At 35.4% G+C, this 27,434-nt stretch overlaps 1 protein-coding gene across 1 annotated transcript in view; it reads left to right on the top strand.

The window, feature by feature from the left end:
• The window catches only part of MYO6 (myosin VI), a 232,000-nt gene that overhangs the window by 182,474 nt on the left and 22,092 nt on the right, over positions 1 to 27,434 (top strand). The window contains exons 24-30 of the mRNA XM_036767011.1: positions 4,505 to 4,634; positions 8,544 to 8,634; positions 9,330 to 9,480; positions 16,428 to 16,636; positions 16,996 to 17,074; positions 20,534 to 20,694; positions 26,467 to 26,505. Coding sequence (XP_036622906.1) covers positions 4,505 to 4,634; positions 8,544 to 8,634; positions 9,330 to 9,480; positions 16,428 to 16,636; positions 16,996 to 17,074; positions 20,534 to 20,694; positions 26,467 to 26,505 — 860 coding nt within the window. The remainder of the gene's footprint in view (positions 1 to 4,504; positions 4,635 to 8,543; positions 8,635 to 9,329; positions 9,481 to 16,427; positions 16,637 to 16,995; positions 17,075 to 20,533; positions 20,695 to 26,466; positions 26,506 to 27,434) is intronic.

Genomic DNA, 27,434 nt, shown 5'->3' with positions numbered 1-27,434 from the left:
TGTGAAAATAATTGGTTACACTGGGGTAAGTGGGTTGGCATTCAGGTGTGGCTAAGTCATGACCCTCTCTGATAATTAAGGAATGTTTATTTTTTTATGGGTCTCATCTGCCACTTGTAACCTTTGTTAAGCTGGTTGGGATTTACAGACAACAAGCTGATGTCCCAGGGTCTAATGGCCTGAGTGATAATACCATTCCCCTTCAACCACACTTTTAAGCTGAAAAGTGCAAGGTGAGTTCCAGGGATGGGATACCTGCAGCCTTGAGGCCACATGTGGCCCTCTGGGTCCTTATGTGCAGCCTTTTGACTGAGTCCAAGTTTCACAGAATAAATCCTTTTATTAAGGGGATTTGTTCTGTGAAGTTTAGATTCAGTCAAAAGGCTGCACCTAAGGACCTAGAAGACCACATGTGGCCTTGAGGCCCCAGGTAACTCAATTATAAAGTTCAAAACAGCATAAAATAAATTACATTGTAAAATCGATTACAGTAGATACCATTTAAAATTAATTTTTGTTGTAGGCTCTATGACTTTGTTGTCTTCTTTAGGCTGTATGTTTTGGTCTTCTTTGTCACCAAAGAAAGAATCCAAAGTCTGAGACTGAATCTGGGCACATTTTCGCTGCCTGGCCATATTCCCAACCAACTAACTTGACCCTTGAGTTTTTCAGTGGGGTATGACTGCTTGTAGACTAATGAGTTCTATGTTCTATGTTTGGGGGGGAGGTGCCAGCTCTGTCAGAGCCGCACTCCTCCTTCCCCAAGGACCCCCAGTCCAGACTGGGCTTAGATCTTCAGCAGGCTGTTACACTCCTGCTCTGATCTGCCACTTAATTCCTCCCACCAGGTGGGCCTGGAGCCGGAAGTAACAACAGCTGTAGCTGCCCCACCTCCGCTGCCCCCGGGGCTGGAAGCCGAATGGCGAACTCCTTCCACTCCTGCAGCTTTTCCCACTAACCTTCTCCTCAGTCTTTGGTGTTTGTGGGTCGAGGGGTCTGGTAACTGCCGCAGCTCACATATTCAGGGCGCTAGGGCCCCCTCCGCCCAGCTTCTGTTCTGGATGGTTCACACCGCTCAGGCTGGGCTCTGCTCCACTCCGTTCCCAGCTCCCAGCTCCGTGTGGAACAGACCTCACCCAGAGACCATCCAGGCTGTCCTGGGCTGGAGCCCTGCTTCCCTCTGCTGTTCTGTGGGTTCTGCCGTTCTAGAATTGGTTCAGAGCCATTTTTTATAGGTTTTTGGAGGGACTCGGGTACGGAGCTCACTCTAGTCCGTGCTTACCAGCTGCCATCTTGGCTCCACCCCCCTAAAATTAATTTTTAATTAATTTTATTTTTATCTTTTCACAAAGGTACTATGAAAATAGGAAAAAATAAAATTATCTGCCTTTATAGTCTTATTTTAGAGAGCTTAGTGAAAGTCTAATAACATTCTTCAGTGCTGTATAACGAGTATTATGTCAATGTTATCAGAATCTAGCTAGCTGAATTACTACCTAGCTATACCTCCAGCTTTCATCAATTTACCCATGTTTAGAAAGCTAGTGTTGAAGGTGGGTTTCAAATCCCCAGGTCTCTGCTGATTGCTGGTCCAGTACTGAGTCCCCTTTCCACTGTGCTCTTGTGGCTTTCTAAATTGGTGCGACATGTGGCACACAGACATTAACATAAAATAATATAAGTGCACTTGGGAGGTGTGAGCAGATTGCTTTTGGAAAGCTTAAGAGAAAAAGGGTCTTATTGACTTTTGGGATCGTGGAGCAGGTGGAATTTGGCCCATTTCACAAGGCTGCATGTTACCCTTGGTGGGAAAGGCCCAAAGTTTCTCCTCCTACAACATTGTGTTTCACCAGGCTCTAGCAGTGGATTCCAAACAAGAGAAGACAGCCAAAGAGGATTTCAAGATTGCAAATATAGGAAACTTAAAATGATGCACAAACTGACAGAAGTGGTCAAATGAATTTAGTTTAGAGGGAACGATAATAGGTTTGGTTCAGAGTGTGGGGAGTTTGAAGTACTAGTGGAGAGGTCTTGAAGGTGGTTGGAGAAAAGAGTTTGTAAGATAACTCAGAGTAGGAGATAGAGTTGTGGGAGCCATCTATACCAAGGTGGTAGTTTAGATAGAAATGAACTTGTCAAGGGGAAGTGTAGAAAGAGAAGATGATAGCAGAACGGAATGATCTTAGAAAAAAAAATTGACTCAGCAAAGAAGACCAAGAAAGGGCAGCTGGAAAGGTAGGTGGAAATCCAGGAGAATGAGTTGGAGAAAGTATCTAGAGCTGGGAAGTGGTTAGCAGTGTCAGATACTGCAAAGAGGTGGAGGAGGATAAGAGCTGACAAAAGCCGTCGAATTTGGTGTTTAGGACGTTGGTGACTTTTGAAAGAATAATTTCAGTGGAATGTTGGGGATGGAAGCTTAGATGTGTAAAATTGATGAAATGGAGGCTTTGGGAATAAACATTTTATTACAGATGTTTGGCAGTGAACAGGAGGAAAGAGCAGGGTAATGTGTGGATATAATAAAATGTTCAAGGTAAATTTTTTTATAGGGTTGGGGAGACAGATAAGTGGTAAATTGTGATGGATCATGACAGATTAAATCAAGTTGTATTGTATGAGATTTTTTAAAAAACCAGATTGGGTTAGTTGTCATATAAAAAGAAATGAAAATTTTTGTATGGGACTATAGTTAAAGTTTAGGATTTTGATCTTAAATTGTAGTGAAATTATGATTTACACTCAAAAACAGTCTTTAGGATCTGTACTTTATTTGTTCATCATTTGCTTCTTTCTCTTAAAAGCGTAGTGTAGATGAAACTTCTTCATGTTTTAATACTCTAATTAGGTTTCACTTATTAAAAATTTTGCTCAGTTTTCCCTTAACTTATTTGTTGTTTAGCATAATTATCTTAAGATGTAGAACTTATGGGTTCCATGTTAGTTTATATAACTAAATTGTGTATTATTTAGGAGTGTTTTTAATCCATGAATTATGTCCATGAGATCATTCTTAGAACCATATTATCGCTTAACTCTACAATTGTAGCCTAGTAAAAATTTAAACATCCTTCGCAAACTTAAAACCAATGATTTTTCTTTGACTAAGCAAAAATAAAACAGTAGAAAACATATCTGTTGCCTTGAGGACAAAATTCATTCAAACAAAAATCACTTTTAATTTAAATGTGATTTTATCTAGCAAATACTATGTGTGCACTTTCTTGTTGCTGTTTTACCATAGCAGATCTCTCATACCAGATGGCCTAGATCATATCCAAAAAAGAAAAGGAACAAATAAGAAGATGAAAATTTGGGAAATATCTTTAGATGACGTCTTACATATTTATCATAAGCTATTCCCCCCTTTCCCATAGGAATAGTAAAAAGTATTGGTCGGTAGAGGAGGCAGACTTTGCTAAATTAAATACTTATTGATTGATGGGTTTTCTTGAGGATAAATAACCGAAAGGAGGAGAAAGCCTAATGAAAATTTCAAAGACCTTTAATCTTAAAATTATTACTTTTAATTTAATTTTAGCAGACAGAGGAAGATTTTTTTTAATGTAATGACTGTGTGACAGAAATTGCTAGAAGGTTAATTTGTCAAAAGGATACAAAGATTACTTTTTATTTGATTTAGTGTCAAAACTTTTCTGAAACTCCAATTGTTTTCTGTTTAGATGGTTCAGAAGAGATTTCATTATTTTATTCTTTAATGCTATAGTATTTTTTCTCCTTTCATTTTTAACATAATGGATATTTAGGAAGCATTTTTAAAATCTCCCCCTGAAAAAAGAAAGCAATATTTTTGAAATTTCTTGGTAGAACATTACTTTCCATAGCAGGGTTCCTAGCTTGGGATCTCTGAACTTGCTTTAAAATAAATTTTGATAATTCTGTATCGATATAATTGGTTTTCTTCATGATCCTATATATTTTATTTTGTGCTCTCAAAAATATTACTCTGAGAATTGGTCCTTAGGTTTCACCAGACTACCAAAAGAGTTTGTGGCATAAAAAGATTAAGAATCCCTATTTTATATCTTGTTCTCTACATGAAACAACTTTTTAAAATCCAGATTTGATTTATATCGCTCTTAATTGATGAAAGGAAAGGAGTTGCTGGGATTTCTGTAGAGAGAAGAGACATTATTTAGTTAATAAGCCATCAGGCTTTCCTTTCAACCTTTTTTTTTGAGTTGCAAACAAGTAGCAGAAATGTATAATTTCAGATTTCTCATTTTTCTTCTGTATTAACCTTTCTATTAATGAAAATGATTATAAGTAGTAACCAACCAAAAGGCAAGCCAGCTTCTGGGGGAAGGAAAGGAAGCAAAGCCTTTGAATAATCTGCAGAAATACCAAATGAGCAGTGAACAACAAAATTGACATATACATGTGATTAGAAAGTAGTTTGTCAGGTCCTTACCTTACTCTCTTCCATATTTTCTTATTTAAAAAATTACTCTTTGAAGTTATAATATAATCTTTTTTATCTTTTCAGTTTGCAGAATTTGATCAAATAATGAAATCAGACCCTGATCATTTGGCTGAACTTGTTAAAAGAGTCAATCATTGGCTTGTCTGCAGTCGCTGGAAAAAAGTTCAGTGGTGTTCACTTTCAGTCATCAAATGTGGGTATTTCCTTCAGCGTTCTTCCTTTGTATGTGTGTTTTTGGAGACTTTTTTGGGTTATTTTTTGGTTGAGTTTATATTTAAACCGAAAGAATTCTCTATGAATGGAAATATTAACACTTTCGAATTTGTTGAATGTACCAGTACAATAGCTTTAGGGTAGAATATAAATAAGCTGTAATTTTATGTGAATAGCTAATTACTTTTATAGACTCAGGTAAATTAAACAGATCGATTCATAATCCTTAAAAACTAGTTCAAAACAATAAATAAATTTATTCAAAGAGTATTTAATAAATACCCTGTCCACTAAGCCCTGTGCTAAGTGTTGAAAAATGGAGTATTGGGTGTGAGAAATAACAGAGTAGACCAGTGTAGTTAAATCATAAGAGGAGAAGAGTAAAAGTGTAAGAAGACTGGAAAGGTAGGAAAGGACCAGGTTGTGGCTTTAAGTGCCAAATGGCGGATTTTATATTTGATCTCGGAGGTAATAAGGAATTGCTGGAATTTACTGAGTAGGAACATGACATGGTCAGAATTGTGCTTTAAGAAAATTCACTCTGGCAGCTGCGTGAAAAATGTGTGGGAGTAGGGAGACCTGAGGCAGGAAGACTAATTAGAAGGCTATTGAAAGTAGTCCTGGGGAGAGGTGATAAGAACCTGGAGTACGTTGGTAGTATGAGAATGGAGGTAAGGGATTCTATAGGAAAGACGTTATGAAACAGAAAGAACAACATATTGGACAGCCAAGGTGAATGGGATTGGGGAAATGGAAATGGTGAGGATGCTTCTCATGTAGACAGCCTACTATCCTAAAATGCCCATGTGCAGGCTTGCCTTAGGAGCCCCTGAAGAACACATAACTAAACTGCCTATAAATTGTCATTTAATTGACCTGTGCCTTTATTCTCACTTTTATATTTCTTTTTCTCTTCTTTGACCGTAACTTAGTTGAAAATTAGTTACAGAAGAACATGAAGAAGGCGGTACTTATGTCTTGAATCCTCCACTTATTTCCTTGTAGGAATGCTTTAGATACCTTTCTTATTAAATATCCATCTTTTTTGTTGATGATTATGCTCAAGTTTGCAGGTTATGTCACCTTGAGCTGCTCAGTTCTTCAGAACTCATTATCATATTCTCTTAAGCAGTTTCTGGTGGGTGTTGAGTACTCTTTTATTATTTGAATTTCATTTCCTTTATATTTGGAGATTTTTCTCCTGGTCCTTCACAAAACTTTTTGTCTATCATTGGAATTCTTAAATTTATTACTATGTATTCTAGAGTTTGCAGCATAGAGATTTTTTTGGAGGCAGTCTGTGAATTCTTTCAATTGTGTTCAGAAGTTCTGGTCAGTTTTTCTTTTGTTACTTCTTGCATTAAAGTGTTTAGGTTTTTTATTTGTTGTGTTCTTCTGGGAAACATAATCCTTAAGTAAACTTGTCTCTGTACCTCCTCTCTTTGAGATCTATGTGTTTTGCTTGTATAGAGATGATTTTTTGAAAACATTATTGCTTTTTACTTTATTTCTTCCAGCTTATCCTTCACTTCTATCTAAAATGTTAATTTCCAACCAGTTGTTTTCTCTTTTGTTTCTTTGGTGAGGATTGTCAACATGGATTGAAATTTTTCTGTTCTGTCAATTATTTCTATTGTGCAGGACATAATTTCTGCATCCACAATTTTTATTTCTCTCATAAGCCATGTAGGATGTGATTCCATCCTGCTGTGAGTCTACACTCTCTTGGCAATCCATAAGATCTGCCTCATCAGGTGTAGACTCATTTTCCTTTGTCTTGCAATATTTTTAATAGATGTCTGGCCTTGTTTGGAAGATCTGAATGCCATCTTCCCTTCCCGTTATTTATATTATCTTCCTTGTTGGTTTATCTACTTATGTTCAAGGCCTTTGAGTCTTATTCATTCTAATTTCAGTCTTTCTGCCTTATATTCTCTTATTGCTAATTTTCTGACTTTTCCCACCTTGTTGGTGGTTTCCCTAGGGTCTGGACATCAACATTGTCCCAGCATCCTTCCACACTGGGTAGTTCATGTTTTGCCTGCCTTTATCTCTGCCTCAAGTGATGTCTTGGGTAACAAAACTAGCCATAGCTGGATGCCAGTCCTCTTTTCCTCAGGTCTGGGGGACCCCTGTCTTTTCCCTCGTATTCTGGCATGCCACTCCAGTTCCCTTTGTTCCTCTGAGTCCTATTGCAGTACAGCATGCTTCCATGCTGCCTTCCCAGGCAGAATAAGCATCTGGCTTTTGGCTTTCCACAGTGCATATTGGGAATGGAAGGGCAGAATTCAGTTGCTGGTGTCTGAGTGGATTTGGGTTTATGCAGGCCTTCTAGAGCATCAAGCAGCTTTTGGGGAGTGAGTGCCGAGAGAGCACTTTAGGGTTTAGGGATTCGCCTTTTCTCTTGTTAGTTTGTTGGGTTGTTAACCTCCTTAAGGTTATTGGTGTCTTAGACCATGGCATGAGCCAGAGTTGACTTTGGGACTTCTTTTCCTTTGGTGGATCCCTTGAAGTCTGCACCTCAGAGCTGTTTTAGCTTTCTCTCATGCTGAGGAATTCACTTTTCACTGGCCTCAATCCTTGCCCCAAGACACTTCTGTAGAGACAGAATTGGTTTCAGTCCCCTTCCCTCCAGACCTGCTAGAGCCACACGCATGGTCATGCCCTGACCCATTACTCTCCGTTCAGCTTCTCTGTACTTCTACCTACTCAGCGCAGGGCGTGTGTGTGTGTGTGTGTGTGCGCGCACGCGCACGCGATGTGTTGGGGAGTAGAGTTAAATTCTTTTACTTGTTGCCGTGTTATAGTGGGGTAAGGATACAGGGCAGAGGGATTGCTGACTAAGATAACGGTTCTGCCTTGCTAGAATATGGGGTCTGATTGGACAGTATGCTCCTGAGTATTTCAGGGATGAATTAGCAGATTGCTGTTAATTTATTAGGTTGTTATCTTGTTAGGGCTCTTGGTGTCTTAGCCTGTGGATATAGCTGAAATTAGTTTACCTCTTGCACATAATTATTATTTTGAAGAAGTTTGAGAGATCTGAGGGTTGGAGAAAATGTTTAGTTCTTGATCTTCACTTATTTTCACAGCTTTGATTTATATCAGCTTTTTAGTTGCCTGTTAATTGAAAACTCATTTCAAATGACAAGTGCTTTAAGATGAGAACTGCTTTGGGGAAAGTGGCTCTTATTTTATTAAAATAAAATGTCCCTTGGTAGCGACAAATAAAAATGTGCAAAAAGGTATTTCATTCTCTAAAAGTTTCACATATGTAAGACTTGCTTCCCATCAAGATCTTAAGCTCCTTGAGTCTTGTACTTTTGTACCTTCTGCTTCCTAATAAGAATCTCAATAAATAATTAAAATGGGGGGACAAAAGATTTCTGTATTACCAAAATTCAGGTTTTCAAGGGACAGTGATGTATTTAGAAAGTCCTATTAAATATGTAAAGAGTTGTTTTGTTAGTTGGATAATTGTTCTTCTCTTCTCCATTTTCTAAAAAAAAATGCTACCATGGTTATTGGTATAGTTTTTTAAAAACAATTTTTGTGCATTCCTTCCTGTTGGAAATTGTTTTGCCCTGAATCAAGAAATTTTTAGGTTATTTTAAACCTTTTGAAGTTGACAATAGCAGTTAATTTGAGTTTTATGTAGAATAGCATGGTAATGTTTTATTTAAAATAAGAATCTAATGCAATTTTTGTTGCTTTTTGTTTTTAAGTATTGTAAAGAATTAGAGTGATGCTACATGTTGTGATTTTATAGTTGGATTAAAAATTGTCTTTCTTGAGCTTGTGCTTTGAAGGGAATGAATGTATTTTAATGGTGTCTCTTGTCTAATTAAAATGACAATTTAATTTCTGCCATCTTATTTTGTTCTCATAGTGAAAAACAAAATAAAATATCGTGCTGATGCATGCATTAAAATACAGAAGACTATTCGAATGTGGCTTTGCAAAAGAAGACACAAACCACGGTAAGATGGATTTTGGTTAAATTCAGTAACAAGCTGATAATTAAATAGTGATAAATTCATCATGACAAAAAAATCTGGAAACTAAAACCTAAAGGTATTTTCTCATTTCTCACTTTATTTTTAGGAAACAGTCTTTTTGCCTTTTGATATTTATTTAGATATTATTTTACTAAGATTGTCTCGGTAGCTTATGTTCTTTGACAACTTTTTTTTTCAGTGTTAAAAACAAAACTTTTTCAGAACAGTTACTATCATTGTTTAATTTCTAGTGCCTTAACATTGCCGCAAGATCCTCTGTAGGAATAATAATAGTAATAATATTTAAGTTTTGCTTATAGATTTAGTGCTTTTTTATTTGAACCTGTCGTATTAATTTTGACCTTTACAGCTTTTGGAAAATAAATAGCCCTTCATTGCCTAAATTCTTTCAAAAGTTTTTAATCTATTTAAAAAGCGATCCAGAATTCAGAAATGCCATCTCAAGAGTGGGTGATACTATTCCCATTAGTGCATCTCTATGTTATATAATAGTCCCTTCTATGATTGTTTTTATTTAGCTCATATTTAGAAAGGGAAATGACAAATAAAAAAAGTGAAAGGAAACATTTTAAGAGTATCATTCAGTGTTAATGGGAATTCTGTTACTTTTTAGGTAGGTAGTGACATTAATCTCTAATGAAGTATTGTTTTTCCAGCATTGATGGTCTTATCAAAGTGCGCACGTTGAAGAAAAGACTTGACAAATTTAATGAAGTAGCAAATGCTTTGAAAGATGGAAAACCAGAGGTGATCAAGAAGATCAAGGATCTTGATGTTTCTATTGATACATTGATAGCTAAAATTAAGGTATGTAATTTCAGTCCAGATGACTTCCTTATTTTAAGATTATGCTTTGATATTTTTTATAATAATTTGTGATATTTATTGATGAAAGAAACTTTGGCTGTGAAAGTAGTTACTAAAATAGTGCATTGTGCATAAGTTTCAGCATAATAGAAACCTGAAAATCAGTACAAGTTGACCTTATTCTCCAGTTTCAACTGGAAATGATAAGGCTGTGTTAATATATAGAATTTGTGTACTCTGTATTTTTCTTTCTCTTTGTCTCTTTCATTATTGTATTTGAGAAGACAAAGTACTTCTGAAAGATATAGGTAAAACACTAAAAAAAAAGGCATAATAGTTTGGAGGTGGAGAGTCAGTATTTTTTGTATCTTTTTTCAGAGCTTGGGATGAGGAGGTAGGACAGAAGTGGCCTACGGCATCTGGAAATTCAAAGGCGTTGTAATTTCTCGGATTTGGAAGGGATCTCAGAGGTCATCTAGTTTCATAAGAACTTTTGCAACAAGTAGTCATGTAATTTTTTTCTGGAAGAACTCTGGTTTTTTGTTGTTTTTTTTCCAATGGCAGCTTAATTCTGCTTTTGGATAGCTCTAAGTGTTTGAAAGTTTTTTCTTATATCAATCCTATATATCAAACCTTTTTAAAAATCCAAACACCCCCAAAAAGTAGAACATTTCCATCTGCGTAAGAGAATGTAGTAAAAGGATTATACGTGAAACAGTGAGTCTCCATTTCACATAATGCTACCAAAACTGTCCTACCTGCCTGTACTACCTTCTGAACTTCCTTTTGTTTTCCTTTCTGCATTTTAAAAAAGGTGTTTAAATGGCTCTCTCTCTTTTTTCTATCCTTATTAATAACTTCTTTTCCTAATCCGCTTTCAACTGAAAATAAAGACAGGGGAAAACGCCCTTGTAGCAAATACGCATAGTTTAACAAGAAGAGTCATAGATCCTTTGGAGACATATGGTAATTTCATTGATTAGTGTTCTTGAGTTTCTTGAAGTTGAATTCTTTACAGTGTTATTTCCTTAAAGAAGTTGTTCTCCTGGTGTAGCTTACTTTACACTGTCAGTTCGTTGAAGCCAGGATTCTCTGAAATCGTCTCTTTCATAATTTCTTATAATGGAATAATATTCCATTATATTCATATTCCATAATTCATTCAGCCAATTTCCCACTTGTTGGGTTGCCCCCTTAGATTCTAGTTCTTTACTTTTCTTTTTTTTCCCTTTTACTATCCTCTTTAGGATCAGGAGAATTTGTTGTTTGTGGCTATTTCCTGTTCTTCCTCTTAACTCTTCCATTCCCTCTTCTCTCCCTGTTAAGTATGATGTATTTCTGCACCAAAATATGCCAGTGTACAAACCTTCCCTTTGTTTCAGATAAGAGTGAAGTTCATCCAAGATGACCACTATCCACCCCTTCCTTCCTGTTTGTGTACTTCTTACACACCCCAGTTAGGAGAAATAGCAAGTTCCACCCACCTTTCTTTCCTCTTTCTTCTCTACTGTATTCATTTTACTCTTTCAGAACCCTAAGAACAGAATGAATCCACCCACAGATCTTCTCTTTTTCTCACATCACTCCCTCAGTGTTCTCTGAAGACCTTAAGATTCTGAAGGAACACTTATTTCTCTCCCCTCCCCCTTTAGAATGTTAGTACTACATCATCAAGTACTGCCCGTTCAGTTGCTCTTTTGTGTGTGAGTGTGTATCTATGTGTAATATGTATAGATATTTATCTTTCTAAGTTTTTCTGAGCGTATATTTCAGAGTTTCTACTTAGCTCTGATCTTTTCAGCAGAAACTCTTGAGTCCTCTGTTCCATTAAAAATCCGTTCCCCACCCCCCCCATAGGATTACACTCAGCTTTTCAGTGTATGTCTTTATTGGTTGTAAGCTTATATATTTTGAGTTTGTAAATACTGAATTCTAAGATATCGTTTGTAATTGAAGTTGCCAGGTCTTATGTGATCCTTACTGTGTGCTGGAACTGTCTTTGTGATGCTTTTGATCTCTTTTTTTCCTTCAGGAGCTCTGGAGTTTGTCTGATATTCCTGAAACTTCCTTTCGGGGTTTCTGGAATGGTTGATGCATTCTTTCTCTTTTTACCTTACCCTCAGTTGTAATAGATGTGGGCAGTTTCCATGTATGCCTTTTTAAAATATAGTGCTCTGGCTTTTTAAGAAGTCATGGTTTTTAGGGAATTGAATGACTCTTAAATGAACTACCCTTGATCTTATTTTCCACATAATTTGTTTTTAACATGAGATACTTATATTATGTGTTTATATTTATCTTATATATGAAACATGTTGATATATTTTTCCTATATTTTTAATTTTTTGATTTTATTCTACTATTTCTTGCTGCCTCAGGGAGTCATTGATTTTTGTTTGATCTGTTCTAGTTTTTAGGGAGCCTATAACTTGGATAAGGTTTACCACTTTCTCTTCTAAGCTATTCATTCTCCTTCCAATTCCTTCTTTCAGAGCTTTTATTTACTTTTTGTCTTCTTTCTTCATTTTCCCTAGGTATTGGAAAATAATTTTTTTCCCTTTGAATCTATTTGTAGTTAAATGAAGTTATTTGCTGCTTCTTTATTTATCTTTAGAATTCTGTTTTTTTTAACTCATTGAATTTACTTATTTGTTTACTCATCTCTTAAGTTTCAGTTTCTGATTTGGGTCTTTGATCCAGGGGCTGTCTTATCCCTTGTTGTATTTTTGGTTAGGATGGTAGACCTGATCAGTCTTGGTTTGGGTCCCCTAGGTTCCTGCACAGACTTTTATCCCCTAGGGTAATATCACTCTGCAGCTTTGATGACTCTCACTTGCGTCTCAGGATTGAATGGTAAGGGCCTCAGAACCCCTGGGCTTGGGCAGTGCTGGTGTGAGAAATGTGGCAATATACCGGTCACAGGCTCTCCCCATATCCTCACCAAGGGGCTTTCTGACTTTCCTGGGTTTTTCTTGGGGGATCCTCTTCTCTTTTTGATTCTAGATACAGAGATTTTCAGGCTGCAGATTTCTCTGGTCCATCATTGGTCACAATGGCTGGCTGGGCTTGGTTGTTGGTGCTGACTCTGTTGGCTGATTCCTTTCCAATCGCCTGTTCTCCATTCTCTTTCCACAGTTCCCAAATAATGCCACTATTCTTATGCCAACTTTCAGTGCTGGACTATTCTCATCATCCATCTCCTTCACATACTAGCTTCTGAATGAAACTGGAGGAAATCTCACAATTGTGCTGACTGGGTGTCTCAACTAGGCTCTCATTTCAGCAAGGCATTCTTCCTGCTTGATTCCATGTCTCATTCCCCACAGAAGCTATTCCAAATCTTTTCTTCCCTCCTCAAGTTTCTCATACCTGCACCCTTTCTCCCACCTCCAGCTGAGATCCTCCTTACTTTACTGAGAAAATTGAGGCTATTTGACATGGGGTCCTTCTTGCCCCATTCTTCTCACCTCAAAACCTATTGTTACCCTGTCTCTTCCTTTCCTGAGGTTTCTGACAAAGAGGTGGTCTTTCTTCTTGTCAAGGCTAACCCCTTTACAAATGCATTCTGTCCATTCTTTAGCAGATTACATCCTCAGTCATTTATCTCTTTCAAATCTTCAACCTCTCCCTGTGAATTGGTTCTTATCCTACCATCAGACATGCTCATCTTCCCCATACTTAAAAAAAACTTTTCTTCCATTCTCTTTTTATCTTTTCTTAGTCAGACTTATTTAGAGTCTGCTGTGTATCAGGCACTATGCTACACATTGAGGATACAAGAAAAGGCAGAAGAAATTTCTTGCTGTCAAGGAGCTTATAATCTGATGGAGGAAACAGTGTACAAACAATCTATATACAGGATAAAAAGAAAATAACACATTATAATTAATAAATATTGGGAAAGGCTTCTTATAGAAATGGAATTTTTATTAAGACTTGAAAGAAGCCAGGAAAGCAAGGAGGTCATGAAGAGGAGGGAAACATTCCAGGCATGAGGGACAACCACAGTAGCTGCCTTCACTTCCTCTCCTTTCACTTCTTACTCTTTTGAGTCTGGTTTCTGATATCATCATTCAACTGAAACTACTTTCTCCAGAGTTACCGGTGATATCTTAATTGCCAATCCTGAGGATCTGGTCTTAGTATTTATCCTGTTTGCCGCATGTGACACTATTGAACATCCTCTTTTCCTGAATACTTTCTCCCTGATGGTTTTTTGTAGTTCTGTTCCATTGGTGTACTGATAAAATGTTTAATAACTAGCTCTCTGAAAATGCATGATATAGAGTAATCTGCATTATTAAAATTTTCTCTATCACTGTCTTAAGTCTAGACATTAAGCAAAACAATAAATTGAGTCTTTATAGGTAGTGTTTGCTAATTTCTGAGGTATATATGTCCATATTGAAAATGTGACAATTGGCTCTTTTGAACTGGTATAAGTTGGCTCCAGTACATTCCTGCACTGCTTTCTCCTTCCTGTCTGCTCATCTTTTTACATTATATGCCCTTTGACTGTGGGTATTCCTCTGGGTCCTCTCCCTCTTATCTTTTCCCCCTGTACACTTTGTCTTGGTAACCTAATTTGTTTGTCCTAGGGGCTTAATTATCCTCTCTATGCCGATGACTCATATATTTATATATGCAGTTCCAGTCTCTCTCCTGAATTTCAGTTCTGTATCACTAATTGTCTCTTGGACATTTTAAGCTGGCTGCCCTAATGACCTGTCTTCCAAAACTGAACCAGTTTTTCTCCCCAAACCCTCCCCTCTTCCTGACTTCTCCATTTCTATGGGAGTTACCATCATCCTTCTAGGTCTCCTTGGATTATGTCCTCAACATTATCCTGGACTCCTCATTCTCTCTTAGCAAATCTCACAACTCCTCCCTTCACAACATCTCTTGCATCTAAACATTTCTTTCTACTCATTCCTTAGTTCATTCCTCATCTCTAGATTATTTCAGCAGCTTCTTGATTGATTTCTGTGCCCCAGGTCTCTCTTTGTTCTTGGGAACAGGTGTCAGTAATCTATGGATGGGAAAATGTAGGGAGTTTTGCAGAGATAACTTTGTTGATACCAGACGTTGAAGGAGAAAAGGCAACCCTACGCTAACATCCTAAGTAATTTTCTTTAAAAAATAAAAAGGATATGACTTTTTCTTTCCTATTCAGCCAACTCCAGGGGTTTCCTGTTAGCTCTGGGATAAACATAAAAGCTCTTCCTTAGCTTATAAAGACCTATATGATCTAGCCCTGTTGGCCTTCTCTCTCATGTGATTCTTCATCTCCCATCTCTATGCCTTTCCACTGGCAGTTCCATGTGCCAGAAGACATGTAATCCTTACCTCTCCTTCATCACATTTCTCTTTTTCTTAAGACACAGCTCAAGCACAGTTATCTGCATGAAGCCTTTCCTGACACCTTCAGCTATTAGTGGCCTCCCTTCCAAAATAAGTCTTATTTAACAACATGACATATATTTGTATTTATTCAATTTCTATTTATACTGTTTATCTTTTAATATGTGCATGTTGTCTCTCGCATCGGAATATAGGCTTCTTGTGTATAGGTATTGTTTCATTCTTTGGATTTGTGAAGAGGTTTGGGGGTGCTTATGTGATTTAGCAGTGCTGGGACCCCAAGAATGCCAAAGCAGAGTTGTCTGGAATGAATTCACACACTCAAGCCATCGTTCAGCCAAGTGGCAATTTATTGTAATGTCAATAGTAGTGGGTGAAGTTCCTGTGGAGAACTTGTAACTTAATGGGAGTGAATCTAAAGCTTATGTAGAAAAGGGTCAGGGAAAGGAATAATTAGGTAAGACAAGGGGTCTAGGTGTCTTGGGAACAGGCATCAGTAATCTATGAATGGGAAAATATATGGAATTTTGCAGAGATAATTTTGTTGATACCAGACATTGAAGGAGAAAAGGCATTTTTTTTTGTTTAGCTGTGAAAGGCATGGACTGGGAGATCTGGTGTCAAAAGAGTCCTTGGGCCAACCAGGGACAAAAATCCTTGGACCAGGCACCCCTGTGTCTGTTCTGATAAAAGAATATGTTTTGCAACAGGAGAAATTTTTCTGACAGGTGAGGGGCCTACTGAGAAATTGGGAGGCTTCCAGAGATATAATCTTAGGTCTGGGGCCTGACCACTCCGTCATTTGGATCCCGAGACCCTTTCGTGTTGCCTGACACATAGTAAGAAATAAATAAATTCTTGTTAATTAATAGCTTGACTTATTGATAACTTGAACAGCATCAGAAAGTTGCCTCCTGTTTCAGCACATAAAATTCTTACCATTAGAGTCACTTCTTTATTTTAAAGTATTATTTCTACATTGCTACCGTTAAGATGTGTTCATGTGACCTAGGAGGGGAGAGCAGACAAAGGTCTAATTCTTCTTGCTTGTTAACATTCATAACTTTATTTATTTATGACTTTAGCTTGTGAAAAGGTGCTTGTTTGGGATTGGGATTAGGTTGGAAGAAGGTGTGCAGGTAAGGGATTGCAGTGAAGGCACCTGAGGAGTGAGCAGTAAAGCTCTAGAAAGAGAACAAGGGTGCTGCAGGAAAACCCTGCTGACTTTACAGTTTTCCAAGAGCTAACCCTATATATATAATATATATGTATTATAAAGGTTTAAAATTTGCTGCCTTACAGTGGCCAAGTTTAATACTGTGAAATTACAAAGAAGTGTTCATTTTAGAAGCTTCCAAGGCATTTTTAGAATATTTTTTGGTATTGAACTGTTTTATTAATGACTATACTTTATTAATTTTGCAGTTTGATCTATTTATTAAGTTTAAGGTTTAATGTAAAGGTATTTCCTTGCATATAGGCTCTTCTTAAATATTTGTAGATAATTGATTTCTCAAATAATAGAAAAAGCCAAATAATGGAAAAAGAAATATTTTAAAAGTATTTTTTATTGTTTCTTTTCCCAGTCCTCTGTGATGACCAGGGAACAGATACAGAAAGAATATGATGCACTAGTTAAAAGCTCAGAGCAACTCCTTAGTGCATTACAGAAAAAGAAGCAACAGGAAGAAGAAGCAGAAAGACTGAGGAAAATTCAGGAAGAAATGGAAAAAGAAAGAAAAAGACTTGAAGAGGATGAGAAACGCCGAAGAAAGGATGAAGAAGAAAGGCGCATGTGAGTGATCTTAACCATTATATATTGACTTAGAGATTAGCAGAGTAAATGAGTAGTTGGCATTGATGGATCTTCATTAATATTCCTTTTGAAAGCCAATATGTTTATTGAACAGTTTCTAGAATTAGAGAGTAAGCTTCTATTCTACACATGTTACAGGTTTTATGTGGTAATTTTTGTCTATTTTTATTTCAGTCAAGATGTTCCTAGTATGTATCTATCCAAAATCAGTTTTATTTTTTGGAAATTGCATTGAACTAATATGATCAAGGCACCATACAACTCTGCATAACTTTTGTTCTTTAACACTTAAAACTGTATTTTTTTCCTATATATTTAATCCCCCCCTTCTTTTCTAGGAAATTGGAAATGGAGGCAAAGAGAAAACAAGAAGAAGAGGAGAGAAAGAAGAGAGAAGATGATGAAAAACGTATACAGGTATGAGAGAAATGGATTATGTGTGCTAGAAATGGCAAATACATGGATGTGTTCACATCTTAGGGATTTATCACTCATGTTTCCTAGTATATACGTTGCTAACTCCCATTATATTTCCAGGCAGAACTACTTTAAGAAGGGGTGTATTAGTTTGTGCACATGTGCCAACTTGTTGAGACAGGTCATTTTACTGGAATAGACAAAAGACAAGAAGCTTCCTGTGCAAAAATATCTCCCATTTGTTTTTCACTGTCTTTCTAGCTGCAGTCATAGGATGAGTTCACATATTTGGAAGGGATCTTGGAGGCCGTCTATTTCAACCATATGCTATATCATATTTCCCACATATGTTCATCTAGGGTCTCCTTGTGTACTTTGTGTATCAGGAAACTCACTATGGTTAGCATTAATTCCATTCTTAGACACATTTAATTTTTAGAAGTTCTTTCTTATATCGAGTTGGAATATTATTATTTTTAGCTTCTATCCATTGACCCTCTGTGGTTAAGCAGAATAAATATATTCCCTCAACATAACAACCTTTTAAATATTTGAAACCTACTTAAATCTTTTTTACCCTTATGGCAAACATGCCTTCAATCCAAAGTTCCTTCAGTCAGACTTCTTGTCACATGGTTTCAAAGCGCCTCACCATTCCAAGTATCAGCAATAGCTGTAAGAGCTAATTTTGTAGGATACTTAGGGAAGAGAAGTTCTGGTAGAGCAGTATGAATACTTTGGGTGCTAGGAAGGCAATGGAAAGGAAGGTTGGAGTAGGACAGAGAAAAGCCTTTGTCTGCTTGGCAGTTTTAAGGACTCAACTGCTCTCTCTCTGGTGAGGAGGGTGAGATACGTACTAGCAGTTTGCCCCCGCTGGAATAATTAGTACATTCATATGACCCTTTTCCAAAACACCCCAGCACTGTCCGCAAACACTAATCCATGTTTTCTTCTGCCAGTCTCACCTGACATTTCTCCAATTTGTTCCTGCATTTCCCTGATTGCAGCCTATTTCTTACTACTGTTTGCCCCATACATGAAAAGGTTACATTTCTAGAGCACTTTACAGTTTTGCCTCCTTCTCAACTCCCACTGCCAAGGTCTCCTGGCACACATTTCTGCTATTCCAGTTATTTTTCCTTGATTGATGCCATGGGTAAGCCACAGTAGCAGGACTAGAGGACTTAGTTTGCTCAGAGACCTGAACCAAATGTGACTTCTACTGTCCAAATGTGTGGTGCTCTGTGCCTGTCTGCAGATGGGTAAATTTCAGCATATGGGTCATAACATAAAACATTTTAAGCTACATTTTAAAGAATGAATCCAAAAGTAAATGAATATCTTTGTGATAAAATTATAAATCAGAGATGGTAGTACTTTGCACAAATTCAGAACAGGCAACTTCAGTTCTTTATATCTTAATATATATATGTTGATGACAAAGCTTGTAAAAGTAATTACTGGCAGTGGTTTCAAGAATAGACAAGAATTTTAGCAGTTGAAATTTTCTAATTTGTCTATGATCTATTGCGATAGCTTCCAGTTGCTCTGCTTCTGGTCTCTCATAATCTCCAAATTGATATTCCTAAGATATAGATCAAAATATGTCACTTGTTATTAAAACGTCTTCAATGGCTTCCTTTTGCCCAAAGGAGAAAATAAGAACTCCTGGTGCTGGAATTTAAAACCTTCCATATTCTGGGTCCTGCTTAGATTTCTGGCTATATTTTGTAGTACTTTCCTTGAGGCTTTCTCCGTTTTAGGGGGATGGTCCTGCTAGTTCTTACCTGTACATCAGTGGTGTCACACTCAAATAGAAACGGATCCCTGTGGGCTGCATGTTGATTTAGAAAACCATAAATTAACATTATCTGTGTTACATTGTGTTTTTATTTATTTCTTAAAAACGTTTCCCAGTTATATTTTAATCTGGTTCTGCTTACACGAGTTTGATCCCTTCGGCATTCTTTCACCAATCTCTGTGTCTTTGCATTCCTTATACATCCTTATGCATTCCTTATACATCCACTTATAATCCTTATCTTCCTTAAAAGCATACTTTAGCTTTATCAGGCCTTTTATGATTTCTGCCATTGTTCATATCCCCTGTCAGAAAATTATTTTGTGTATATTTCTATCTATAATAGTCTGTGGACATTCTGCTTTTTTCTAATAGAATGACTATTTCTTGAAAGCAGGGACTATTTCTTTTTTGGCTTTGTGTGCCTAGTGCCTATAGCATATGCTTAATAATTGCTTGTTAGAGTAAATTGAATTATTTGTTGAATTTAAGGAACTTTTAACATCACCTAGTCCTGTCCCCCCTCATTTTATGGATGATGAAACTGAGATTCACAAAGGTTAGAACTGTTCAAAATTATGTAGCAAATTTCTGGCCAAGGCAGAGCTAAACTTGCAGCTTAGTACTTTTCCTATTTCTTCTCAGTAATAATATCTTGATGTCCCCCAAGTAAAAATAGAGCAATTAATTTGATGATATATTTAATTTGAGGTGTTAGGAAGAAACTAGTTATTCTTTGCCTGTGTAAAAGCCCTATTGAGGTTTACTCACATAGATGTCTAGCTCTATGCTAGGTTAAGCTGTAACAGTAAGATATGAAGTGGTCCGTGCCTTCCTGGGGCTTATATTCCAGAAGGGAGATACATGTGTCTACGCTGGCAAATTTTGTTTTTCAAACTACAGTAGTATAGTGTGATTACTCTTCTATGCATTGATTTGTCCAACAAACATTTCTTAAATGCCTGCTGTGTACAGTGTGGTGCCCTCCTAAAGCTTACAGTCTAATAGGATCTCAGGAACCCTTAGTGCCTACCTAGATAAATAGAAGTACAAAGAAGAATGTGAAAAGTACACGAGAAGTAGAAAGTGCTATGAAATTAGATGACAAGTTACATATTCATGAGAGTGAAATCTTAGCATTTTAAAAAGTTCGTAGATGTCACATAAATCAGAACATTGCATTAGAAATGCCAATTTTAATTTAATTTATATTTATCTAAGTGCTGTGAATCAGTTTTCTTTGTTGCAGATTGTTTAAGCATATCTTGTTTAACAGAATATGACATGGACGGTACTAGTTACCCCTCTTAGCAAACAAAAAAGTGATCTCAATAAAGTTGTTGATTTTGTTTTTACTGTCAGAATAATAAGAATGATAGTTCACAGTTCCCACAGTTCTTCCTTGGACTTAAATCTTTTTATTACTAAAAACTGATTAAGTCTTTGACTTCTGAAATCAATACTGTCAGAATATTATTCCTTAATATTTTATAAGACAGCCGAAGTCTCAGTGTTATTTGCTTTTCTGCCCAGTGAAAGAAGCAATCAAATTTTGTTTCGTATATTTTAGTTATATATTAACAACATGCGATCTAGGATGTACTGTTTAGTGGACAAAAAAATGAAAGAGAACTGGAAAAAATGTTTCTGCATTACAGGCTGAAGTGGAGGCACAACTAGCCAGACAGCGTGAAGAAGAAACCCAACACCAGGCAGTGCTTGAACAAGAACGCCGTGACCGTGAACTTGCTATGAGGATTGTTCAGAATGAAGCAGAGCTCATCAGTGACGAAGCACAGCTTGATTTAGGATTACGCAGGTACTCTTGTTGGGTTTTGTTTTTAATGTAAATAAATATCTCTTCTCATTTTCTCTTCTCTCTCACATGAAAAAAAATCCTCACTGGTTCCCCCTCTGTAGCTAGTTTGAAAATGAACTTTTACATTTATCTATAAGCATCATATCCTATATGTAGAACAAAGGTTTTTTTCCTAACAAATTACTTAATTGTGGAAAAATGTTATTTCAGAATTGTTTTGGTTAATGTCATTTTTTTTGCAGTGAATTTTACTGGCATGTATGCTGCATTTTATGGAAGTCCAACTTAAGGGAAATTTTTTTTTGTATTTTTTTGAAAAATGTTATTTCTGAATGTATTGCATTAATCTCTGGAAATCAGCCACCATAAGCTTATTATGTATTTTAATGGCTTTGATGCCGGGATTTGAATTTTCCCCAGTTCATATGTACACTTTCACATGAAATAAGGAGGAAGCTGTTTCCCAGTTTTATAGTATAAATAAATCTCAACCTTCTCTGAAAAGGAAATATTTGTTGAATTGAAACATTTAACTCTCTTTTCTAAAGCTGTTAACTTTTTTTGGGGGGTGGGGAATAAATTAATATGGACATTTTTAATAGAAGGATTTTAGGACTTTTTCTTTTTTTAAAAAAATTTACAGCTTGTTTTTTTTGAGACCTAGAAATTATAGCATTTTGGAATTTTTAGGGGTGGTGATGAGACAGCTACAAAATGGTCCATTTCATAGGCATGTGAAAGACTTTCACTATCTTTCAATATGTATAAACACAAATATAATAATGCACATATATGACATACATTAAACATAGCTGGTTATGTTACACATACCATATATAGCACTGCTTCCCAGGATTTCAGAAGTCTTTAAAAATTATTTTTAATGAAAATTTTCAAAACAGAACCACAAGATGGCATCATTTCCCTGTCTTAAGAATCTTTTAAAAATAGAACTTGTATTCAAAGTAAGATGTCCTCCTAGCCCCACCTTCTTAGAATAACAGCCAGATTTTTCCTCTCAATTGAAAATGATAAAAGGAAAGCATAAAATGCCTTCGATTTGGTTCCTGATTTGAATTAGGTTTAAAAAGTTAAGTCTCTCTTAATAGATGGGGATTACAAGCTTCCTGGTTATTGTAATTGTCTTCAGGATTTTGAAATAAAATAAAATTTATTTCAACTTTGCCATAAGCTTTGGTGGGTGGATTCATCTGCTGGCATTAGTCCAGTTGCCATGCAATCTTAGCATATCAATCCTTGGACTGGGTACATGTGCCATGACAAGCTGTGAGAAGTTTTAAGTCAGGTTTTTTTTTTTTTTGCAGGGAGGGAGGCAGGACAATTGGGGTTAAGTGACTTGCCCAAGGTTACACAGCTAGTAAGTGTGTCAAGTGTCTGAGGCTGGATTTGAACTCAGGTCCTCCTGAATCCACGGCCAGTGCTCTACTCTTAAGTCAAGTTTTGAAAGGGTTGAACATCTGAGCAAGTAGGATGATGATAGGGAAAAATCCCAGAGGTCTGATTAACAGATACGTTATTGTGTATTATATCTGTAACAAATGTGTCCAGTTCTTACCTGCTCAGGGTAAGAAAAGAGACTTGAGATGCTATTTTTTTTAAACCTATACATACAACTACATAGATAAATTCCATTTTATCTAATTGTGAAGGACAAATCATTGCATATCTGGACTAAAAACTTCTTATGAGTATAGGTTCTTTGGGGGAAAAATTTACTATTTTCTTTTGATTCTCCCCCAAGTGTCGAGAGCTATTTAGAGTCTTTCAGAGTCAAATGGAGTTTCAGACTTTTGGTATATTGAAATGCTCATTTATTTTTGACCGATACTCAGAAGAGAAGTAAACACCATCAGGAGAAGATTTAGATTCAGGTTTTGGTACCTTTGAATGGCAGCAGAATATGTTACCTTTGAGAAAGGGAGTTCCATTTTTCCTTAACTTAGGTCAGAAATAATAGTTGAGATGATCTCAGTTCCTTTTTTCCCCTTCTTCTGGATTGCTTTCCTTTCTTCCTTTACCTATCAAAATTTTGCTGACACTCTTGCCCTTTCTCCTCCATGGAGCCTTTCTTAACTACTTCAGTCCTTGTGGAACCCTGCAGCAATTATATTCAGTACCATACAATTTAGTGCCTATTATACACCATTTTGATTTGGTCGTGTTCTTGACTGAATACTTTTCATAACTTTGTATGGTTATGGAATAGCTAAATGCCTAGCACTAAAGAACTATTGAAATAAATCAATGCAGTGTAATGTACAGTATGATGAGATACTATAGACCTCTTGAAGAATACATTTGTAAATGTATTTATATATCTGGAATAAAAAATTCCTTTTCATAGATTGGATTCCTGTACAGTAACTGCTTGGAATCATTTGTCCACATTTGTGATGTCATCAAAATGTAGAATTAAATCAATTGGAGTTTATGGTCCTGAACAATAAAATCAAATTGCCTAAAATAATAAAATTAACCTCTATATTATAATAGAACAGAGTGCCAGCTTGTAACAAAATATGAATTTACCAATGTAGGTGCAGTTTCTCACCTCCTTTTCATTCTGTTGAATAAAGTTTTCTTAATTTTTTTTTCTGATTATGTTAGTCCTTTGAAAAATTGATATGACTGAATGAATACAGGGAAATTTCCATTACTCTTCATATGAAATGAAGGTAATGGAATAAAAATAGGAGGAGCTGAAATATACTAATATTGATGGTTTAAATTAAGGGAGAATTTAAACCTACATAAATTAAAACACTTTTGACAACTTATAAATTAAAGTCTAAATGACAGTATGATTTTCATTTTTTAGCACTGGAAGGACCAGCTACATAATTGAAGCAAAAATAGAATTTTACTTTGAAATAAAACAATTTCATTCTACCATCTCTTTTCTTTACCATATCGATAAAAGATGTGCTGCTCAGTTATTATCACCTAGTCCTAGGTATTTTTAAATTTTGGTCCTCCTAAGTGTTAACTTCCAGAGTTTGGCATTTTACAATTTTAATTATTTTCACAGAAGCAAAACTTTTTTCCTTAAATTGAAATGGATTTTCAAGTTAGTATAATTTAATAGTGTCACTTTTAAGATACTGAAGGTTAGTTTTTTAATATATGACAACTCAGACTATATATAGTTTATGTTAAAGTAATGTCAGTCTGAAGCCAAATCTCAGAAACTGATTTTACTATATATTAATGAATGCACATTTTTTAGTGAAAATCCTCACACTGGCAAAAGGACCAAAGTAAGATTATTATAATCACACCATCTTTCAACAATCATTTGAATATGTACATACATTTTCAATCATGAAAAGCTTCCAGACTATGAGTTTCACTGTTTCCATTTGAGTATGAATTAATTTTTACATCTAAAATCTAAGTGAAAATTTCTGGTTATCTATATATATGTGAAAAGAATCCATATAACTTAGTGAAGGAAAGAACATCTGTTTCCAGCAAGCATATTTGTTAAATTTGTTGGATATACCTTCCTACCATGTGGAAATTAAATAAATGCTGTTTAATGATGGCTATATAAACATTAAATGAGTATTTTAAAAGGTCAAGCACACTCCACACGCTAAATTAAGAAGATATTAACTTTCATTCTGAATATTGACATCAGTTATTTCAAGACCAAAAATTAGAATTAGCATTGTTTTACTTAAAATTTTTTTCCTTAATAAATTATTTACTAAGTGGTACGTATGTGGATTTTAATATTAACATATGTGTGTCTGCGAGGAAACAAATTTAAACTCTTATTTCTGTTATTGAGTTTTTGACTTTAAAACTCTGTATAAATAGAATAAATTATTGAATAATTTTTTGGAGGGGGGAGGGCAGGGCAATTGGGGTTAAGTGATTGAATAATTTTTAAGGGGGATGGAGGGAAAATTTAAGTCTGATCCTCATGACGAAATAATTGGAACAATATCTCAAACCAAGAGTGGAGGATTAGGAGTAAGATTATAGAGGTCACCAGCACAGGTAAGGTTTCTGAATGCGCAACACTAGATCACTGTTTACTCAGATGGTCATCAGGTAATTGTCATCCAAACAGTTCCATCTTTAAGGTAGATAAATAGTAAAGGAAGTTGAAGGCTAGTAAGTTTGTTCAGGTTAAGGAGAAATGTGGAGAGTTTTAGAAGTTCAGAAAAAAGCTGTCACAGACTGTGAGGTACAAACTGAGAAGTAGCATGTTCTAGGAGAAAAAAACAATTTAATAAAACCATATATAACATTTGGGAATGAGAAAAACCAAAGAAATTATTCTTAAATGAAGCATTATTTGTTTAAATGTGTATTTCTTTTTGCCCTGTATGTTTTGCTTAATGCTTATTTTACTTACCTAAATTATTGGCGCTCATTTTTGTAAAAAGGCTCTGGCTTATAAATCAATTATTTTTAGGCTGTTTGGATGGGCTTCTATCGCCACCTCAAGGCTGCTTTTTATGGGGGGGAGTGGAACAAAAGAGACATTCTATGCTCTTGAGATACACTGTGGAGGTTGAATCGCTTAACTGGTAATAGTTATCCAACAAACTCTACTTGTGCCCTGAAAAAATTGCGATCATTAAAAAGCAATGATTCTTAGATTTATCAAGCTTAATTATAAAGAAAAACTTAATTATGAATGTTGACATCAGTTTTGAAAACCCAAAGCTAGAATTAATATTATTTTACTTGCAAACTGTTTCCTTAATAAATAAAATTATTTACATCTGAGATTTATGTGGATGTTAATATTAACACAAATAATTGTACATATATATCTATGAAAGAAATTTATACTTATTTCAGTTGCTGAGTTACTATGTGAGTTCATATAGTAAATATGAGATATTAGTAGTCTGAGAACTGAAGGAAAACTACATGCCAGGGCAGGAAAATAGAAAATGAACAAGTGAACTCTTTCCTTTGAGTAAACAGCTAAATTCTCATCTGTTTTTCTAAAATTGAATACTATTCCAAAAATTGGGAAGAAATTAATCTCTGTAAAGAGCCAGTTTACTTTGATGGATCTGTGATCTTATCAATACAGATTATTACTCATCCAAAGGACACATTTAGTAGAACATTTTTAATCCTTATAAAATATTCTTGCAGGGACAAAATGATTCATTTCTTTACAGATAGTACTTATTAGATTATTCTCTTTTTAGCGCGTTTTATTTAGAACTACAGTATTCTCCTCAAAACCTGACTTTTATTTGAATCTCTGCGTTGTAAAATACATTAACTTGCCATATTTATGATCTGGATATTTAATATTAAGGATTAAAAGTTCAGTAGGCAAAGTATACAATCCACATAGATGTTGATAATCTTGTCTGTTAGAGCTTCTGTTTTGAAGAATGATCTATATATACTATACACATCTCATATTCAAAAGCAGAGACAGACTTTCATCTAAAATATGTATACATATATATGTATGTTTAAAACCATATGATTATGTTTAGTAATAAGTATAAGATGTGCTCTACTAACTTTAAGGAATTTTGAATAGAACTTTTGCGATGTGTTAATGAGTCATGTAGCAACAATGTTTAAGAGCTTATGTACTTTTAGAGAGAGCGAAAATCGTTATCTGATTTCATGGAAAAGTGAAATCAGCAAACTTGTTTAAACTAGTAAAATTAAGATGTTATGTTTATTTTTGAAATTTAAAAACTAATTTAAAATGTAGTGTTTCTTTTACTCATTTTTGTTATATTAATGATTTTCTTGTAGAGAACAAATGGCCAAAGAAATGTCAGAAATTTTGGCTAGGTTGGTGCAGTAGAACGCCTAGTATAATGATTAGTTCAATGAAATCAACTTGTCAAATTATTTTTTTTTTGATTTGTGAGGTCAGAGCTTTGTCATGTGACTAATCTACTGCTTGTTTTTAAAGTGGCCATGCCCGAGAAATGGTCAACTTCTACCTTCAATACCTTAGGAATTCTTTTATGCAAATTGCTTTAAAATACAGAAATATTTCTCCATCCCTTGAATTTGATTTCCCAACCAAAAGAAGTAGCTTTTCACTTGGCAGAATCTGGCCCATGATATTTCTCTAAATATAAGCTAATAGTATTTTAATTGTAAGTTTAAAAATTACAAAGTAAAATGCATACATATATAGTCAGGAACATGAAATTAGTAATCAGCATAATTTCTATCCTAAATCAATCTTGTAATTACCTTACCTTGACATTTACACCATTACATTTATTGAATTTAAACTATCTGTAAGTTTTACCTTGGATAAAAGTTCAGTAGTTTTCATTCTCCAGCACTTGCTTTAGCCAATGTTAGAGATTATAGTGGTTTGTAAATAAAGTGTTTTCTTTCATAATGATTTCATAGAACACATTTCCTCTTAAGATTTACATCATAGTATTAAATCTACAGTTAATAGAATGCTTTGTGGTTTACGGACCATAACTTCATAGCAGTGAACTATGGATATTATTGTCCCCAGTTTGAGAAATGGAGGCAGAAAGAGGTTAAGTCACTTCAGTATAGGCACACAACTTACAACTAGGTTCAAAGTTTTGAACCCAGGTCTTTGACTCCCCAGTACATGCCTCTTGCCAGGCTTACAGACTCTCACATCCAAAAATGCATTTCAATTTTTATTTGCTAAGATTTGCTCAAATAACATATTGATATATTTGTGAGGGATTTGACTTCTATCTATTAACAGTGGCCAATAA

Source organism: Trichosurus vulpecula, chromosome 7 (assembly GCF_011100635.1).
Source record: "Trichosurus vulpecula isolate mTriVul1 chromosome 7, mTriVul1.pri, whole genome shotgun sequence".
Taxonomy (NCBI): Eukaryota; Metazoa; Chordata; class Mammalia; order Diprotodontia; family Phalangeridae; genus Trichosurus; species Trichosurus vulpecula.
Note: the sequence above shows the minus strand (reverse complement) of the source record. Positions and strands in the feature narration are given on the sequence as shown.